Below are 20,832 nucleotides of genomic sequence, written 5' to 3' on the forward strand. Positions count from 1 at the left end.
GGGCTTGTCTTAATCTTTGGCTGAAAGGTGAACCTCAGGAGTGACTTCCGTACTGAGTTAAAAGAGTGTCTGGGGGCCATACTCTCGGGGTTTCTCCAATCTCTGTCAGACCAGTAAGCCTGGTCTTTTTTTGTGAGTTAGGAGTTTATTCTACAATTTTCTGCGGCTCTATCCAGGACCCTCTATTGTGATCCCTGTCAGAGCAGTCGGTGGTGGTAGCTGGGCACCATGTGGTTGTGCTGGACTCAGTCTGGTGGAGGCTGTGGTAGTTGTGGTCCATTAGTCCCTTGGGCTAATCTTTCCCTTGTGTCTTTGATTTTCTTCATTCTCCCTTGCTCCAGATGGGGTGATACCAGTGGAGTATCCTATCTTAGATGGCCACTCACAAGCTTTTAAGACCCCAGACACCACTCACCAAAGTAGGCTGTAGAACATTTTCATTATAAACTGTTATGCCAATTGAGCTAGATGTCCATCGGGACAACGGTCCCCAGCCCCCAGCCCAGTAATTCGGTCCCTCAGGGAGTTTGGATGTGTCCATGAAGTTTCCATGACCTTGCCTTGGTCAGGTTGTACTGACTTCCCCAGGAATTTGCCAGTATTTGGTCTTTATATACTTTATCATTTTTAGGACTACACAGTATTGTGACTAGACGACTATTCTACTCTTTCTGAATATTTGGATTTCCAGGATAAGGTTAGGGTTCTTGACTCATTGTCTGTGTGACCTTAGGCAAGGTACTCAACTTCTCTGTGCTTTAGTTTGCTCATGCATAAAATGGGATGATAATAGCATCGAACTCATCAGGGTGTTGTAAGGTTTATGTAAATCATATACTGTAATACATTAACATAGAATCTGGAATCCTACACATGTTCTGTAGCAGGAGGGTGCCTCTCAATATTACATTCCAATTCCATTTCACAAAAAACATATCCCATCCTATCTCCTGTGAGGTCTCACCTCTTATTTTAGTTATCAGAGTGCTTTACCATGTTGGAACTAGTCATGCTCTGGCTTCTGATTATTGGAGTGAAATGAGAGGAGACCTAAAATTACTTGCTTCTTTTTCCTGTAATCCAGCCCTTCTTAGCTATCACTGCCCTGAGCTGCTGCAGCCATAGCAAAAGAATCTGAGTGTAGCTCTGAACAGCTATGTTAGGAAAAATATCTTGTGTGTTTTTTTTTTTTTTAAGTTTAGTTCAACAGTTTTAATGATTAATATGGAAAATGTAAGATGAAAGAATTAGATTCTTGGTGGAGAAGGGTCAGTCTTTTATTCTATACTAAAAAATTTTCTTCTGCTTGCTAGATATTTGGTCCAAAAGTATCTTGAATTTAAAAGAAAAAAATTAAGTGCCATGAAAGTCTGACTAATGTATCTTGTCAACCCATGCAGCCATTTTATAAGATTGGAAGTTATCAGTGTGGGAAAACCTGGCAAAATTGAGTCCTAATCATTAGCTTGTAATGAAATTTTATGTGAAAGAATAATTTAGAATAAGAAATACTGGTTCAGACAATCAATAAGAAGAAAAAGAAGTTTGAAACAATGTTACAAAGTACAGGGGAAAAAATCACACAAAAACATATATAACATACATACCTAGCATTTACATATATATACGTATATGTATATACGTTGTTAGTTGGCATCAACTCCATTCCCCTTTGGTGCAGCCGAGTCAGTTCCGACTCATAGTGACCCTATGTGACAGAGTAGATCTGCCCCTTGGGATATTCTAGGCTGGAATATTTACAGGAGCAGATTGCCAGGTCTTTTCTCCCACAGAGCCACTGGGTGGGTTCAAAGCACTTAGCCTTCGTACCACCAGGTTCCTTCATATGACTCATAGCGACACTATAGGACAGAATAGAACTGCCCCATAGAATTTCCAAGGAGCGCCTGGTGGATTCGAACTGAGGACCTTTTGATTAGCGGCTATAACACTTAGCCGCTACTTGCCGCCCTTTCAACTCTAAGTCCAGCAGTTCAAAAAAGTTCAAAAAAATACATTCCCTTTAAAATTTCATTAAACTTGAGATCCTTAACTCCTGAATTAATATATTTCTGCATTTTACGTTCACTTAAGAAAAAAAACAGAAAATACATTTTAGTAAAAGAAAAAAATGGCCGATGATCTCACCGTGAAGAAACCACCAATGTAAATATTTGTTATAATTTTAGGATACTTTTAATGCAGATATGTAGCCATATATTTTAAAAAATCCGTATAACTAATCTTGCTTTCTAAATAAATGCATGTGTATGACGTCATTTTTTAGTTCCTGCATGGTATACCACTGCCCATATGTGTCACTATTTATGAAATTTATCCGGTATTATTGGGCATTTTGTCAGAACTCTCAGTTGCAAAAACACAAAACTTAAATTTTCCCATACCAAAAGGAATTTTTGGCACTCTAATTAAAGTCTCGGGAGCCCTGGTGGTGCAAAGATTAAGCGCTCAGCTGCTAACCGAAAAGTTGGCTGTAGGAACCCACCCAGCGGCTCTACAGGAGAAGGACCTAGCAATCTGCTTCTGTAAAAATTACAGCTAAGAAAACCCTATAGGCAGTCCTACTCTGTCACATGGGGCTGCCGTGAGTGGAAACCGACTGGATGGTACCTAACAACAGCAACAATTAGACTGTTAAGTGGGCTTCGCTCCTTCAGAGGCCAGATAGCTACCAGCTGTTCCAGATTTATATCCTTTCAACTCCAAGTCCAGCAGGAGGGAAAAAACTGTCACTTCCCAGTAATGCCTTCAGATGTTCCGGTTCTAGCGTTCACTCTGAGACCAACTTGGACTCATTCGCTGAATGGGTAGGGAGAGAGGGCAAAACCAGAGGGATGATATCAGAAGAAATGGGTGTGAATGTTGGCAGGCAGAAACAACAGCTGTCCACTACAGACATTTAAATTGTTTCCAGCTATTTGATTTCATGAACCGCACCCCAGGGACTATCCTTGAACTTAAATCTTTGAGGGACATGACTAATTATTTCCTTGGAGTAAACACTTAAAAAAGAAATTACTGAACCTAACAGCATGGCACACTTTTAAAGAATTTGATCCTTTTAGCCAAATTGCCTTCTGTAAAGACAATACTTAGGAGCCCTGGTAGCACAGTGGTTAAAGTGCTTGGCTGCTAACCAAAAGGTAGGCAGTTAGAACCCAGCAGCCATTCTGTGGGAGAAAGATGTGGCAGTCTGCTTCGGTAAAGATTTACAGCCTTGGAAACCCTATGGGACAGTTCTACTCTGTCCTATAGGGTCGCTGTGAGTAGGAATCAACAGTTGTGTTTTTGGCTTTGGTAAAGATGTTACCAGTTTTTCCTCATATCCATATCATCGTTGTTAGGCAAAAATTCTATGTTTTACTTTGTATTTATATAAATTACTCCTGAAATAAAACATTTTCATAAGTCTACAACCATTGATATTTTTTTTTTAAATGAATTGCCTACAAATGCCCTTTAACCATTTATCTATTGGAGTGTTTGTATTATTTGTTTATAAAACTTACCACAAGCAAGTCCTTGTCTCAGATGTTGCAAATTCTTTACCAATTTACTTGTCTCTTAATTTGGTTGGCAGCTACTAAAGTTTAGAGTATATCTAATAATGTTTAGGTAATAAAGTTTAGAGCATATGTAAACAAAGTTTAGAGCATATAATATCCTGGTTTATTGCCTGGGTTAAAATCTGATTCTACTTATTAGTTTTGTGTTCTGTGCCTCAGTTTTCTCATTAGGAAGAAGGGGATAATAATACTTTCTGTTTCACAGGGTTGCTGTGAGAATTAAGTGAAATAACACTTCTGAATAACTTAGGGTAGTGTCTGGTATATAGTAAGAACTAAATTTTAGATGATTATTCTTAGTTGTGTTGTTTCTCCAAGTACAGAACATTTTCATTTTATATAATCGAATCTATCAGACATTTCTTTTAAGCTTTAAATATATGTCTGAGCTTTAAAAAAAAAAAAACAAAAGTAGGACAGAACTTTCCACAACTTTTTATTTTTCAAAGCACAAGTTAATTGTCAAGAATTTACCACTACTTTGCTCCACTGGTCCCACCCTGTCTAGAAAAAAAAAAAGAAGAAAACCAAAGACACTAAGGGCTAATGGACCACAACTACCACAGCCTCCACAAGACTGAGTCCAGCACTAGATGGTGCCTGGCTACCACCACCAACTGCTCTGACAAGGATCATAACAGAGGGTCCCAGACAAAGCTGGAGAAAAATGTAGAACAAAATTCTAACTCACAAAAAAAGACCAGACTTACTGACCTGACAGAGACTCCCTGACACCCTTTTAACTCAGTCCTGAAGTCACTCCTGAGGTTTACCCTTCAGCCAAAGATTAGACAGGCACATAAAACAAAATGAGACTACGTGGGCACACCAGCCCAGGGGCAAGGATGCGAAGGCAGGAGGGGACAGGAAAGCTGGTAATGGGGAACCGAAGGTCGAGAAGGGAGAGTATTGACATGTTGTGGAGTTGACAACCAATGTCACAAAACAATATGTGTATTAATTTTTTAATGAGAAACTAATTTGCTCTGTAAACCCTCATCTAAAATGCAATTAAAAAAAAAAAAAACTTACAGCTACTTTGTGTGATTGCTGAGACTTATAAAAAAAACATCCAATCTGGGAAAGGAATGTCCATTTAGAATATGATTGCTTTCCCTTTTCTTTCCAAAAGAAGGAGTTGACAAAAACAATTGTTTTGCATAATAATTTACTCGTTTAACAGATATTCATTGAGGTAAGCACTATGCTAAGCCTTAGGGATTCGTTGGTGACCAAGACATTTGTGGAATTTATAGAAAAGGTATTGGGACAGATGTTAAATAAAAAGTCACAAATATTTAGTTACAAATCTGAGATGTGCTGTGATGTAAAAGTAAAAATTACTATATAGTGAGGGAAATAGTTTAGACTCTGGCTTCTTAGAAGAAGTAGAGTTGAGACTTAAAGGAAGACTAGGACTTAACTCAGGAGAATTTTCTGTGAACATTTTATAATCAATAATGAACAGCCTATAGTAATGTGAAATTTTGTGGAAGCAACAACAAAAATCAACAACATACCAATTTTCCTAACGTTTAACACACTGGGCTCTTTGTGATAAATGATGCATTAGATGGTCTGTGTCAGTGCTTCTTAGACTTTGGTGCAACTGCAGATTTACCTGAGGACATTGTGAAATACAGGCTCTGAGTCAGTGGGTCTGATTTAGGCCTGAGATTCAGGAGATAGATACCCACGCTGCCCATCAGAGGACAACACTGATTTAAGAAAAACAGACATCTCAGTTAAATAGATGCGCCAGCGTTCTTGAGTTACTTTGTGACCTCTCCTCTTTCTTTTCAGTTCAAGTAAGTTTGCCGCTGTTGGATTTCATAACGCTCTGACTGAAGAACTGGTTGCCTTAGAAAGAACTGGAGTCAAAACAACGTGTCTCTGCCCCAATTTCATAAACACTGGCTTCATCAAAAATCCAAGTACCAGGTAAGTTGAGACAGAATTTGAACAAAAGGATTGGTGGTTATTATGAGTATCAGCCATTCTGTGGGTTTCCCTAAATATTTTAATCCCTAAAGTGCCTGATATTCAATGCCTCTAGCACATCTCAATATCAGGTTCTGTAGATTCTGGGAAAATAAGTGGGGAGAGAGAGAAAGGGAGTATGTATATAAGCAGTAGTTCTCAGACCTATGTATAACAGACATTTCACCAACAGTGCTCACAAACCATGTAGATTGCCATACTCTACCCCCAGAGATTCTGACTGAGTAGGTTTATTTGGGATAGGGTAGTGGTGGGAAAGGGGGCCTAGAATTTTGTATGTTTAACAAGCATTAAAGGTAATTCTGAGAGAGGTAACCCAGGACTGCAATTTGAGAAACAATACCCTTTGGCAGTCTAGAGATTATCCCTCAAAACAAGTACCAGACTGTATCCTTTCTTTGGTTAAAAACTAAAATTAAAAAGGATTGCCTCTGAGATTAATTCGTAATGTTTTATCTGTTTGAGAATAGCTTTAATGTCTTTGTAAATATGATGCATACTTATTTTTTAAAACTCTAACCTTACAGAAAAATGCAAATAAGAAAGCTTTTTTTTTTTAATTTCCCTAAAACTATCCAGTGAAAAACATTTTGATGAACATACTTCTAGATATCTATGACTAGATAAATGTCTAAGTTTGACATAACTGGCGTATATTATACTTGAGGTTCTGGAAGCTGTAAATAAACTGTTTACAAGTCAGCCCTCCGTATCTGTGGGTTGCAAAAATATCCAGGGGCGGGGAGGAAAGTTCCAAAAAGAGAAACTTGAATTTGCCGCTCACAGAGCACTGTGCAGAATCCACGGGAATGAAATGAAATGACAGGTAGGCACACCCTGCTGTAGCCTCCCACCATTTCACAGATCCTCAGTCTCTCTCTAGCACTCATTGAGCATTGTTCGCTTCACGTCTTGTTATTATTCCCTAAACAATATAGTATTATATAACAACTGTTTACACAGCATTTACATTCCCTTAGGTATTATAAGTAGTCTAGAGATGATTTAAAGTATACAGATGTGTGTGGGTTATATGCAAATACTGTGCCATTTTATATAAAGGACCGGAGCATCCCTGGATTTTGGTATCCTGGGGGTCCTGGAACCAATCCCCTGCGGATAATGAGGGATGGCTGTACTTCTCTCAACATTATGTCACAGATAAATTTTTATGTCAGTAAACACAGAACTTTATCATAAATTGTATTGATGACTTACTCAGAACAATAGTGTCTCTTAGGGATAATCTTAAGGTTGTTTTTAATTTTCTTGGGTTTTTAATGTAGTAAAGATGTAATGAACTTTCTTGGGCACACATATTTTCACATTTGGGTATCCAAGTAGATCCTAGAAGGGAGATTACTGGGCCAGAGGGTATACACATTTTAAATATTCGTACATATTACCAAATTCCCCTCCAGAAACCTTGCTCCAATCTGTACTCCTACTCACAGTGCCTGGCCTTTACCAGCCTGTCTTCTGCTCATCTTTTTAATAGCTGCCAATTTAGTGCATAAAGAACCATCTTTATTTTTATTCCGATGACTAGCTAGATTAGCATTTACATATAGTTTTTGGTCTTTTGACTTCTTTTGCGAATTGCCTGCTTTGTGGCCTTTGCTCACTGTTTTCTACTGAGCTGTTGAGTTTTTAAATTGATATGTAAGACCTCTTCGTACATTCAGGATATCACTGTATATGCCATATATGTTGCATTTTTATCCGCAGTTTGCTATTTGCCTTTCAGCCTTGTTTTCATTTAGTTCTGCTTTAAAATTTCTCAGTTTTCTTTTCTTTCATGGCCTTCAGGTTTTGTAAGGTGCTTGGAAAGGTCTTTCTCACCTCAAGCTTATGAAAATATCTACCAATATGTTTTTTCTAGTGCTTTTCTGGTTGCATTTTTCACATTTAAATCTTTGAAACGCTCAAATTTACTTTGGCTTAAGCAGCGATGTGGTAAAAAAAAAAAAAAAAAAAATTTTTTTTTTTTTTTTTTTTTAGTATAGCTTAATTGCTTTTCCCAATGACTAATTAGTTGTTCTGCACTGTATACTCAGTTATACATCATTTTCCCACTGGTCTGAAATGTTACCTTTATATTATAATAAATTCTCATATTTAAATGGATCTGCTTTTAGATTCTTTATTCATTGCATTGACAAGACTTGGTTTTTCAGTTTAATTCTGCCATACAGACTTTCTCCCTTTTCCCCCAATTCATCTGCCTTAGGCAAAAATGTATTTCAAATTAACGAAGAATATTCAATGTGGACCCTTTGGGAATATAGCAGGTTCTATAACACCTTAACCAAAGTCATCCCACAGATAGACAGAGTAGAAAACCATCGTTAGGCAGAAATTTGATGGCTATCCAAAGATCTCACAACCCCAAAGAATCTATCAAATAGTCCTAGAAGTTGTTGTTTTGTTTTTTTTCTTGACAACATTTTATTGGGCAAATAAAAATTGAAGAAAAGTTAACAAACGATGTTTACAGAAATGATGCATTTTAAATATATGGCTGCTTTAGCATAAATTTAATATAATTAATAATGGTTAACTCAAATAAAAAAATATTTTATTGTATTTTTGGTGAAAATATACACAGCAAAACACACTCCCATTTAACAATTTTTGCATATTACATAATGTTCAGTGACATTGGTTACTAGAGTCTATTTTTAAGATACTATTTTGTTAAACAAGTGAAACTATTTACAAGACCAGTGTTTATATTCATGTATTGTTAAGAAAATCCTTAATTTGGACCCTGAAGACAGAAAATAAGGAACAAATACATTTTTGGGTGGGTGGGTGAGGCTGAGGAGGAAGAGTTGAGAGAGAGGGTAAGAGTTCACTGAAATTAAAAGGGGATGTCAAGGGGGAGATGAGTACATCCCCAAAGATAGTTTGCCAATTTCCTCCATTACACATTTTCAGAATTTAGATACTATAATAATAAAGAGTTTCAGCCAGAATTTTCCCTCAAACCCTATTTCAGTAATTAAAAAGAATAATTTACTCTCAACATCACCCCTTGGACATGACGTCACAGAGCTAACCTTAATGTGGGCAAGAGTGTCCTCTCGTGGCGAAACTCTACAACAATTAAAAAATTACCGAAGAAACTGAACAATACCCTGCTCAAAAAAGACTGGATTATAGAAGACATTAAGGATGGAATAAAGAAATTCAGAGAATACAATGGGAACGAAAACACTTCCTATCAGTACCTTTGGGACACAGCAAAAGCGGTGCTCAGAGGCCAATTTATATGAATAAATGCACACATCCAAAAAGAAGAAAGGGCCAAAATCAAAGAATTATCCCTACAACTTGGACAAATAGAAAGAGAGCAACAAAAGAAACCCACATGCACCAGAAGAAAACAAATAATAAAAATTAGAGCTGAACTAAACGAAATAGAAAACAGAAAAACAATTGAAAGAATTAACAAGACCAAAAGATGGTTTTTTGAAAAAATCAACAAAATTGATAAACCACTGGTCAAAATAACAAAAGAAAAACAGGAGAGGAAGCAAATAACCCAAATAAGGAATGAGAGGGGCGATATTACAGCAGACCCAACTGAAATTAAAAGAATCATATCAGATTACTGTGAAAAACTATACTCAAATTTGAAAACCTAAAGGAAATGAATTCCTAGAAACACACTACCTACCTAAACTAACACAAACAGAGGCAGAACAACTAAATAGACCCATAACAAAAGAAGAGATTGAAAAGGTAATCAAAAAACTCCCAACAAAAAAAAAGCCCTGGTCAGGACGGCTTCACTGCAGAGTTCTACCAAACTTTCAGAGAAGAGTTAACACCACTACTACTAAAAGTATTTCAGAGCATAGAAAAGGATGGAATACTACCAAACTCATTCTATGAAGCCACTATATCCCTGATACCAAAACCAGGTAAAGACACCACAAGAAAAGAAAATTATAGACCTATATCCCTCATGAATGTAAATGCAAAAATCCTCAGCAAAATTCTAGCCAATGGAATTCAACAACGTATCAAAAAAATAATTCACCATGACCAAGTGGGATTCATACCAGGTATGCAGGGATGGTTCAACATTAGAAAAACAATTTATGTAATCCACCGCATAAATAAAACAAAAGACAAGAATCACATGATTTTATCAATTGATGCAAAAAAGCCATTTGACAAACACTCATTCATGATAAAAAACTCTCAGCAAAATAGGAGTAGAAGGAAAGTTCCTCAACATAATAAAGGGCATTTATACAAAGCCAACAGCCAACATCACCCTAAATGGAGAGAGCCTGAAACACTCCCATTGAGATCGGGAACCAGACAAGGATCCCCTTTATCACCACTCTTATTCAACATTATGCTGGAAGTCCTAGCCAGAGCAATTAGGCTAGATAAAGAAATAAAGAGCATCCAGATTGGCAAGGAAGAAGTCAAAGTATCTCTATTTGCAGATGACATGATCTTATACACAGAAAACCCTAAAGGAATCCTCCAGAAAACTACTGAAACTAATAGAAGAGTTCAGCAGAGTATCGGGATACAAGATAAACATACAAAAATCAGTTGGATTCTTCTACACCAACAAAAAGAACATCGAAGAGGAAATCACCAAACCAATGCCATTTACCATAGCCCCCAAGAAGATAAAATACTTAGGAATAAATCTTACCAGAGATGTAAAAGACTTATACAAAGAAAACTACAGTACACTTCTGCAAGAAACCAAAAGAGACTTACATAAGTGGAAGAACATACCTTGCTCGTGGATAGGAAGACTTAACATTATAAAAATGTCTATTCTACCAAAAGCGATCTATACATTTAATGCAATTCTGATCCAAATCCCAAGGACATTCTTTAATGAGATGGAGAAACAAATCACCAATTTCATATGGAAGGGGAAAAGGCCCCGGACAAATAAGGCGTTACTGAAAAAGAAGAACAAAGTGGGAGGCCTTTACCTGATTTTAGAACCTATTATACCGCCACAGTAGTCAAAACAGCCTGGTACTGGTACAACAACAGATACATGGACCAATGGAACAGAATTGAGAATCCAGATATAAATCCATCCACATATGAGCAGTTGATATTTAACAAAGGCCCCAAAACAGTTAAATGGGGAAAAGACAGCCTTTTTAACAAATGGTGCTGACATAACTGGATATCCATCTGCAAAAAAATGAAACAAGACCCATACCTCACTCCATGCACACAAACTAACTCAAAATGGATCAAAGACCTAAATATAAAATCTAAAACAATAAAGATCACGGAAGAAAAAATAGGGACAACGTTAGGAGCCCTAATACATGGTATAAACAGTATACAAAACATTATAAAGAATGTAGAAGAAAAACTAGATAACTGGGAGCTCCTAAAAATCAAACACCTATGCTCATCGAAAGACTTCACCGAAAGAGTAAAAAGACTACCTACAGACTGGGAAAAAGTTTTTAGCTATGACATTTCTAATCAGCACCCAATCTCTAAAATCTACATGATACTGCAAAAACTCAACTGCAAAAAGACAAATAATGCAATTAAAAAATGGGCAAAAGGTATGAATAGACACTTCACTAAAGAACACATTCAGGTAGCTAACAGGTACGTGAGGAAATGTTCGCAATCATTAGCCATTAGAGAAATGCAGATCAAAACTACAATGAGATTTCATCTCACTCCAACAAGGCTGGCATTAATCCAAAAACACAAAATAATAAATGCTGGAGAGGCTGTGGGGAGATTGGAACACTTCTACACGGCTGGTGGGAATGTCAAATGGTACAACCACTTTGGAAATCAATTTGGCGCTTCCTTAAAAAGCTAGAAATACCATACCATCCAGCAATCCCACTCCTTGGAATATATCCTAGAGAAATAAAAGCCTTTACACGAACAGATATATGCACTCCCATGTTTATTGCAGCACTGTTTACAACAGCAAAAAGATGGAAGCAACCAAGGTGCTCATCAACGGATGAATGGATAAATAAATTATGGTATATTCACACAATGGAATACTACGCATCGATAAAGAACAGTGAGGAATCTGTGAAACATTTCATAACATGGAGGAACCTGGAAGGCATTATGCTGAGTGAAATTAGCCAGTTGCAAAAGGACAAATATTGTATAAGACCACTATTATAAGAACTTCAGAAATAGTTTAAACTGAGAAGAAAACCTTCTTTTGTGCTTACAAGAGGGAGGAGGGAGGGAGGGTGGGAAAGGGGCATTCACTAATTAGACAGTAGATAAGAACTACTTTAGGTGAAGGGAAAGACAGCACACAATACAGGGGAAGTCAGCACAATTGGACTAAACCAAAAGCAAAGAAGTTTCCTGAATAAACTGAATGCTTCGAAGGCCAGTGTAGCAGGGGCAGGGGTCTGGGGACCATGGTTTCAGGGGACATCTAAGTCAATTGGCATAATAAAATCTATTAAGAAAACATTCTGCATCCCACTTTGCAGAGAGCCATCTGGGGGTCTTAAATGCTAGCAAGCAGCCATCTAAGATGCATTAATTGGTCTCAACCCACCTGGATCAAAGGAGAATGAAGAACACCAAGACACAAGGCGATTACGAGCCCAAGAGACAGAAAGGGCCACATGAGCCAGAGACTACATCATCCCTGAGACCAGAAGAACTAGATGGTGCCCAGCTACAATCGATGAGTGCCCTGACAGGGAACACAACAGAGAACCCCTGAGGGAGCAGGAGAGCAGTGGGGTGCAGACCCCAAATTCTCATAAGACCAGACTTAATGGTCTGACTGAGACCAGAAGGACCCTGGTGGTCATGGCCCCCAGACCTTCTGTTAGCCCAGGACAGGAACCATTCCCAAAGCCAACTCTTCAGACATGAATTGGACTGGACAATGGGTTGGAGAGGGATGCTGGTGAGGAGTGAGCTTCTTGGATCAGGTGGACACTTGAGACTATGTTGGCATCTCCTGCCTGGAGGGTAGATGAGAGAGGGTGGAGGGATTAGAAGCTGGCCAAAAGGACATGAAAAGAGAGGGTGGAAGGAGAAAGCGGGCTGTCTCATTAGGGGGAGAGTAATTGGGAATGTGTAGCAAGGTGTATATGGGTTTTTGTGTGAGAGATTGACTTGATTTGTAAACTTTCACTTAAAGCACAATAAAAATTATTAAAAAAAAAAAAGAAGAAGAAAAATTACAGAAGCTTTTTCCTTCAGGGGGAAACCCTGGTGGCGTAGTGGTTAAGAGCTAGAGCTGCCAACCAAAAGGTTGGCAGTTCAAATCCACCAGGCGCTCCATGGAAACCCTATGGGACAGTTCTACTCTGTCCTATAGGGTCACTATGAGTCAGCATTGATTCAAGGGCAACAGGTTTTTGCTTCAGGGGATAGAGGGGAGAAGGCATGAGTAGAGGCTGATACAATTTCAGTCCAGTCACAGAAATATAAATGTGGAGCCCTGGTGTGGCACAGTGGTTAAAAGCATAGCTGCTAACCAAAAAGTTGGTAGTTTGAGTTCACCAACTGCTCACTGGAAACCCTATGTGGCAGTTCTGCTCTGTCCTACAGGGTCACTGTGTGTTGGAACCGAATCAACTCAACAGCAATGGTTTTTTTTTGTTTTTGTTTTGTTAAGAAAGGGCCTGGTGCCTTGTCCTGCCACATGAACCATTTTGAGGCTAACCTGGTACTAGAGTGGACCCCAAGGGTGAAGTTGATTTTAATATAGTACTTCTAATTAGAAGAGTGGGAGAGCATATCCTAAATGATTTGTATTAGACACTGAATAGAATCTGTCATTTTCTTAAACCTCACAACAGTATTTTGAGGGAGATCAGGTTAGCCCTCTTCAGCAGATTAGAGTTATCTACGGCTGAGTGACATCAAGCCCCCTGCCTGTCAGTAGCAGACCTGAGATTCAGATCAAGGTTTTTCCTCTTTATACAGAGGGCAGGCTCCCTGAAAGTATAAATCTGAGCCAAACTCTAAGTGACTCAATTCAAAATAATTTGTTTCATGTTAATGTTGGAACTTAAATTCTCTTTTAAAGTTCTTCTAAGATACAGTTTCAAGGGCTGGAGGCGCAGTGGTTAAGAACGCTGCTGCTAACCAAAAGGTCGGCAATTGAATCTACTAGCTGGTCCTTGGAAACCCTGTGGGGCAGTCCTGTTCTGTCCTATAGGGTCGCTATGAGTTGGAATACACTGGATGGCAACAGTTTTTTTTTTTTTTTTTGGTAAGATACAGTTTATTGTAAGATACAGCTAACACACTATAAAGAAACTGGCTCGATGTAAAGTTTATAATGCAGCATAATCTGACTGTATTGGAATTAAGTGTAATTTTTTGTTGGTGTTAGGTGCCGTCGAGTCGGTTCCGACTCATAGCGACCCTATGTACAAAAGAACGAAACACTGCCCGGTCCTGAGCCATCCTTATAATTGTTGTTATGCTTGAGCTCATTATTGCAGCCACTGTGTCAATCCACCTCGTTGAGGGTCTTCCTCTTTTCCGCTGACCCTGTACTCTGCCAAGCATGATGTTCCTCTCCAGGGACTGATCCCTCCTGACAACATGTCCAAAGTATGTAAGACGCAGTCTCACCAACCTTGCCTCTAAGGAGCATTCTGGTTGTACTTCTTCTAAGACAGATTTGTTCATTCTTTTGGCAGGCCATGGTATATTCAATATTCTTCAATTCAATATAATAATTCAATTATTATATTGAATTAAGTGTAATTGGGTGGTCTAATTAATTTTTTTTACCAGTTAAATTTTTTTTTTTCAGTTAAAAAATAAACAAAAAAATGACCTGAGCTTTAAAAGAGTAGAAATGACTTCCCCAAAATTACCCAGCTATGTAATCAGCTGTAAATAATAAAACACAAGTATTTTACCTAAACAATTAACTCTCAGCCCTCCTCATTCCCCTATGCATCCCAGTTCTCTACCCCAACAGACTGGCCCAATACATTAAATCCATTATGAACACTTGTTTAATAAAATTTGCAACTCTCATTAATGTTAGGCAGCCAGGAAAAAAAAAAATTTTTTTTTTCATTTACTGACATTTCTATGATTAGGATTTTATTCTGCCAAGAAACTGAGTTTTTTTCTGAAAGCTACTATTCTTTTGGCCTATTTAAAATCCTGATATTGGACAACACTGGATTTCAATGAAAATTCTTCTGACTAGAGCTAAGACTTAGGTAAACAGACCGAGTGCACTAAGCAAAGTTCTGTTCCTGCAACACCGTTTGATTAGTAGGTTAGCAAGTCCACAGTGTGAAAGATGGGGTGTGCCATACTGTTTACATTGGTGCTTATGATCCTTCATGGAGCTTGGGAATATTGAAGTCTGGTAGCAATATGAGGAGCCCTGGTGGCTTAGTGGTTAAAGTGCTTGACTGCTTATCAAAAGGTCAGTGATTGGAACTTATCAACTACTCCGTGGGGGAAGGTGTGGCAGTCTGCTTCCGTAATGATTTACAGCCTTGGAAGCCATATGAGGCAGTTCTTCTCTGTCCCATAGGGTCACTATGAGTTGGAATTGACTTGATGGCAGCAGGTTTGGTTTGGTAGCAATATGCTACAAAGAGAGTTTCCCTCTTAAGGCTTTTCCAAGGTGCAAGCATCCTTTAGTTTCCGGATTTCATCCTTACCAGCACCCATACCTGTCTACACCACAGGATAAGGAACTGCTTAGTCATCTTTAGGCTTCCATTACCTTTGAATTTCATCTCCATTGGCCAAAAGCCATTGCTTTTATCATTATACTTCCTCTCCTTTCACATCTCCAGCCTGTTCATATGTAATACTTTTGCTTCAGGGTACTGGAGTAGAAACAGTATTCTAATTCTATGCTGAGAATGAAAGAATAAATGCATGTGTATATATATATATTAATTTTATTGTGGTAAAATATATATATAAAAAAACTCTTTGCTGCCGAGTCGATTCCAACTCATAGCAACCCTACAGGACAGAGCAGAACTGCCCCATACAATTTCCAAAGAGTGCCTAGTCGATTTGAACTGCCAACCTTTTGGTTAGCAGCCATAGCTCTTAACCACTTCACCACCAGGATTTCCAAATATATATATATACCTCATAAAATTTGCCATTTAACCATATATAAGTGTACAATTCAGTGATATCAATTACATTCCCAGTATTGTGCAACCATAACCACTATTTCCAAAACTTTTTATTGCCCAGAAAGAAACTCAGTACCCTTTAAGCAATAATTCCTCATTCCTCCTTCCTCCCAGCAGGGTGTCACTAGGGGAATGTGGACCACAGGGGGTGACATTGTCAGAGGGAGTGACTCCAAAATGACTGTCCATAAAAATATCCCTGTAGTTAGTTATAACAATAGAAACATTTTTTGTGAGCCCAGCTTGCATGTATCAATATATCTACAAGGCTATAACTCCATGCTAACTTAGTTTTTGAACCTTTTAATGCCTTTCAGTCAGAGCTGTCATTATTACCCAATTACAGTGACACTTCAAATCACGTGGTTTCATCTGCACATGCTATAAGCACGCACTATTGTTTTTGTTGCTGCTGGTATTTTTATAATTGCTGATTTTGTCAAATTTTCTGGTGTTTTAGCTACAGTATTGTGGTAATTAGTATTTGTGAACCTATATCAATAACTTTTTTGAGGAGGAAGTAGTAACTAAAGGAAAAGAAGGATATACAGGAATTACCATTTATGAGTAACATTAGTACAAAAAATATTACTAAGGATTCTGTATGGTATGGTACGAGACGAGGTCCATGGGGTAGGGGTGACACCATGAGTTACTGCACTGGGTGACACCAACCCCAGTGATGCCACTGCCCCATCCCCCACCCCCAGCCGCTGGTAACCTGTAACCTACTTTTGTCTCTATGGATTTGCCTGTTTTAGGTATTTCATATAAGTGGGGTTCTATTTTTGTCCTTTTTTGTCTGATTTATTTCATACAGCATAATATTTTCAAGGTTCATCTGTGTTGTCCTGTGTTTCAGAACTTCATTTCTCTCTTGTCTGAGTAATATTTCATTGTATATATATATAACAGATTTTGTTTATCCTTCTACCTGTTGGTGGACACTTGGGTTGTTTTCAGCTTTTGGCTATTGTGGATAATGATGCAGTGAACATCAGTGTACAGGCAGTCCTTGGGCTATGAATGAGATCCATCCCTAACTGTGTCTTTAAGTCAAATTTGTAGGTGAATTGGAACATGTGCATATGGTTCTTGTTCAGTCTTACCTTAGGAAACCCTGGTGGTGTAGTGGTTAAGTGCTATGGCTCCTAACCAAAAGATCAGCAGTTCGAATCCACCAGGCACTCCTTGGAAACTCTATGGGCAGTTCTACTCTGTCCTATAGGGTCGCTACGAGTTGGAATAGACTCGATGGCAAAAGGTTTGGGGTTTTTGTTGTTGTTTTTATGGCTGATGATGTTAAGCATCTCTTCATGTGCTTGTTGGGCATTTGAATATCTTTCATGAAATATTTGTTCAAATCCTTTGTCCATTTTTTGGTTCGGCTGTCTTTTTTTGTTGTTAAGCTATGGAAGTTTTTTAAATATATATTTTGGATACTAAACCCTTTTCAGAAAATTTTCTCCCAGTCTGCAGGTTGTCATCTTACTTCATTGATAAAGTTCTTTCATGAACAAAAGTACTTAATTTGTATGAGGTCCCATTTATCTGTTTTACTGCGTGTGCTTTTGTTGTCATATCCGATAATCCGTTGTGAGTCCTCCTACTTTATTCTTTAAGATTACTTTAACTATTAGGGGTCAATGCTGTTGTTTTAAAGTCTTCATCAAGGAAATCCATTATCTGGGCTTTTTTACAGGTGATTTCTTTCATTTTATTTTCTTCTCTTGAATTGGCCATTAAATAAATAATTTCTTTTCTAAGGATCAGCACAAAGCTGGTTCCTATGAGGCAGAGGTTAAAGACGTCCCAAATGTCCAACTTTTCCAAGCTGCTGTACCACTCCATCATCTCTAACATCAACTACTCCCTCTCGCCTCAGTACTCTCCCTCCTGTCTTTGGGTTCTCTAATTTCTTGTAACGTCTCACATAGCTCACAGACCATGTAAAGGAAATGGCTCATGAGGTTTTGGAGTCTGGCAAGTCCCAAATTCATGGGTCAGGCATGGGCTTCTCTCCCTGGCCCTCAGTCCCTGCCCAAAGGCCCTCAGCTCTCTTGTTCCATGAGCTGGGAAGCCCCCTGCGCAGTCTCCTGGGGGTCTCTGCTGCTGGTTTCTGCCACGGCCTCTCTTTCTTTGGTGGTGGCGGGCTCTCCTCTTTGCTCTGGAATTGGCTCTCTTTTAAGGCAAAACTAACCAATCCCCTTGGTAGGCCACAATTATCCTATCACACAATCACCTAGGGGGCAGTTATCAGACCATGGCTATAAAGACCACACACAAAAGTAATTAATCCACTACAGCCGTCTTGTTCTGTTTCTTTGTAAACCTCTTGTTTTTTTGTTTGTTTGTTTTAGTTGAAACCTGGGTGTTTGAATGTTATAATGTGATAACTCTGGAAATCAGATTCTCCCCCTTCCCTAGGGTTTGCTGTTCCATTGTTTTGTTTCTAATTGTTGAAGGCTGTAGAAGTCTGTTTAGTGACTTCCTGCCTGGCTGTTTTTCCAAAGACTGCGTCTCTGCTTATCTGTGCACATTGAAGTCTATGTTCCTTAGCTTGTGTTCAGCTAGTATTTTGATGATTTTCTTGAAGGCCAGGAGGGGAAAAACCAAAAATGCAACACCTCTCCCAGTCTTTACTATTGATTACATTCCTGAAATTGTACAACCATTCTCACCTTCCTTTTCCATATTATTCCATCTCCATTAAGATAAACCAACTGCCCCCTCAGCTTGTCATATAACCTTTCAAATTGCTGTTACCAGATTGATCCCACATAGATAATTCTTTAAAAGAGCATAATGCTCAAGGCAGATGTTCATTGCTAATTAAGCTAAACCATTGTTTGCTTTAAAAATGTCTTAAGGGATAGTTTCTGTTTAAGGTTTAATGTTTAAAGATTATCTCAGGGCAATAGTTGGGGGGGTGGTGTCATCCAGTCTTACTGGATCCAAGAAGTCTGGATTCTATGAGTATTTAAAATTCTGTTCCACATTCCTCCTCCGCCCCCCCCCCCCCCCCATATCAGGATTCTTCTATAGAATCTTGGAGCAAAATGTTCAGTAATAGTAGCTGAGCACCATCCAGTCCTTCTGGTCTCATGGCAAAGGAGGCAGTTATTCATGGAGTCAACCAGATACACATTCCATTTCCTTCTCCCTGCTGTTTCAGATAAATAGAAACCAATTGTACCTTGGATGGCCCCTGGTGAGCTTTTAAGACCCCAGGCACTATGCAACTGACTAGCAGGTAGAACAGAAGCACTAAAAACAATAATAGGCCAGTTGAAGCCATGATCCTAAATCTCCAAACAAAGAAAACAAATCCCGTGAGGTGCTTGGTTATACATTAGCAGTATCAGCAGCTGTTCTTTTTTCTTTTTTGTAGACAGGTGTATAATACAGCATTTGCCAATTCAACCTTATTTAGGTGTATAGCTTAGTGATATCAATTACACTGATCATGCTGTACAACCATTAACCTTATAGTGCCAAATTTCCCATCAACAGAAACAGAAACTCACTACTTGCCAAACAAGGGCTTCCTCTCTCCCCCTCACTCTTGCCCCTGGTAACCACTAATAAACTCTGGTCTCTGTACATTTGCCTATTATTGTGATTTCATGTAAGTGAGATCATATAATATTGTCCTTTTGTGATTAACTTACTTCACTCAGTATAATGTTTTCAAGGTTCATCTACATTGTAGCATGGATCAGGACTTCATTTCTCTTTATGGCTGAGTAGTATTCCATTGTATGTATACCGCATTTTATTTACCCATTCATCAGTTGATGGACATTTAGGTTATTTCCACCTTCTGGCTAGCGTGAATAGTGCTGCAATGAACATTGGTGTCTATCTTAGTCTCTTAGTGTTGCTACAACAGAAGTATCATAAGTGGGTGACTTTAACAAACAAATTTATTTTCTCACAATTTAGGAGACAAGAAGTCTGAATTCAGGGTGCTGGCTCTAAGGGAAGACTTTCTCTCTCTTGCCAGTTCTGGGGGAAGGTCTTTGTTTCTTTTCAATTTCTGTTCCTTGGTTCCTTGGCAGTCTTCATCTGGTTTGTGCCTTCCCCTCCAATTGTGCTTCCTTCTCTTTATCTGATCTGCTCTTTTTATATCTCAGAGGTGATTGGTTTAAAACACACCCTACACTCATATGATCTCATTAACATAACAAAGAAAGTCTTATTCCGAAGTGGGATTATGCCCACAGGTATCGGGGTTTAAGATTTACAACACATGTTTTGGGGGAACAGAATTCAATCTGTAGCAGTGTCTCATCCAGTTTTTTTGGTCCCACTTTCTAGTCACACACATTTAAACTTTGCCTCTCTAAAGTGTCAGCCACGCAAACATTTGGTTGACACTGGCAGACTTAATGAATGTATTCAATTACGCTTTTTCTTCTGAGTAGTTAATAAAGTATCAAGAACTCAGAACCAACTCTTGTGCATCTCCACCTCAAGTGCACTTCCTCTAACACCCAGATAATGAAGGCCAAATTATAGGGACCACCTGCTAGTCCATGGTGCCTGTACTGGGGGTGATTGCACAGTGGAGGTGTAACATGGAAACAAGTAACAAAGCTGAAAATTAAATCAAGACCTTATAAATACCCAGGCAACAGACACATGAGGAAATACAATCTCTAGCCATCAGAGAAATGCAAATCATAACCACAATGAAATACCATCTCACCCCAGCATTACTGGCACGAATCAATAAAACAAAAAATAGCAAATGTTGGAGAGGCTGCAGGGAGATCGGAACTCTTATGCACTGCTGGTGGGAATTCAAAATGATACAACCATTTTGGAAAACGATATGGCGCTTTCTTAGAAAGCTAGGTTTATAAATACCATATGATTCACCAATCCCACTCCTGGGAATATATCCTAGAGAAATAAGAGTCGTCACACGAATAAATATATGTACACCCATGTTCGTTGCAGCGTTGTTCACAATAGCAAAAAGACGGAAACAATCTAGATGCCCATCAACAGATGAATGGAAAAACTGTCGTACATACGCACAATGGAGTATTACGCAATGATAAAGAACAACAATGAATCTG

General features: G+C 38.6%; 1 protein-coding gene across 1 annotated transcript in view; it reads left to right on the forward strand.

The window, feature by feature from the left end:
* HSD17B11 (hydroxysteroid 17-beta dehydrogenase 11) overlaps positions 1-20,832 on the forward strand; it is a 51,448-nt gene that overhangs the window by 24,804 nt on the left and 5,812 nt on the right. Inside the window, exon 5 of the mRNA XM_049885766.1 lies at positions 5,391-5,528. Coding sequence (XP_049741723.1) covers positions 5,391-5,528 — 138 coding nt within the window. The remainder of the gene's footprint in view (positions 1-5,390; positions 5,529-20,832) is intronic.

The sequence above is a fragment of the Elephas maximus genome, chromosome 5 (assembly GCF_024166365.1).
Source record: "Elephas maximus indicus isolate mEleMax1 chromosome 5, mEleMax1 primary haplotype, whole genome shotgun sequence".
NCBI lineage: Eukaryota > Metazoa > Chordata > Mammalia > Proboscidea > Elephantidae > Elephas > Elephas maximus.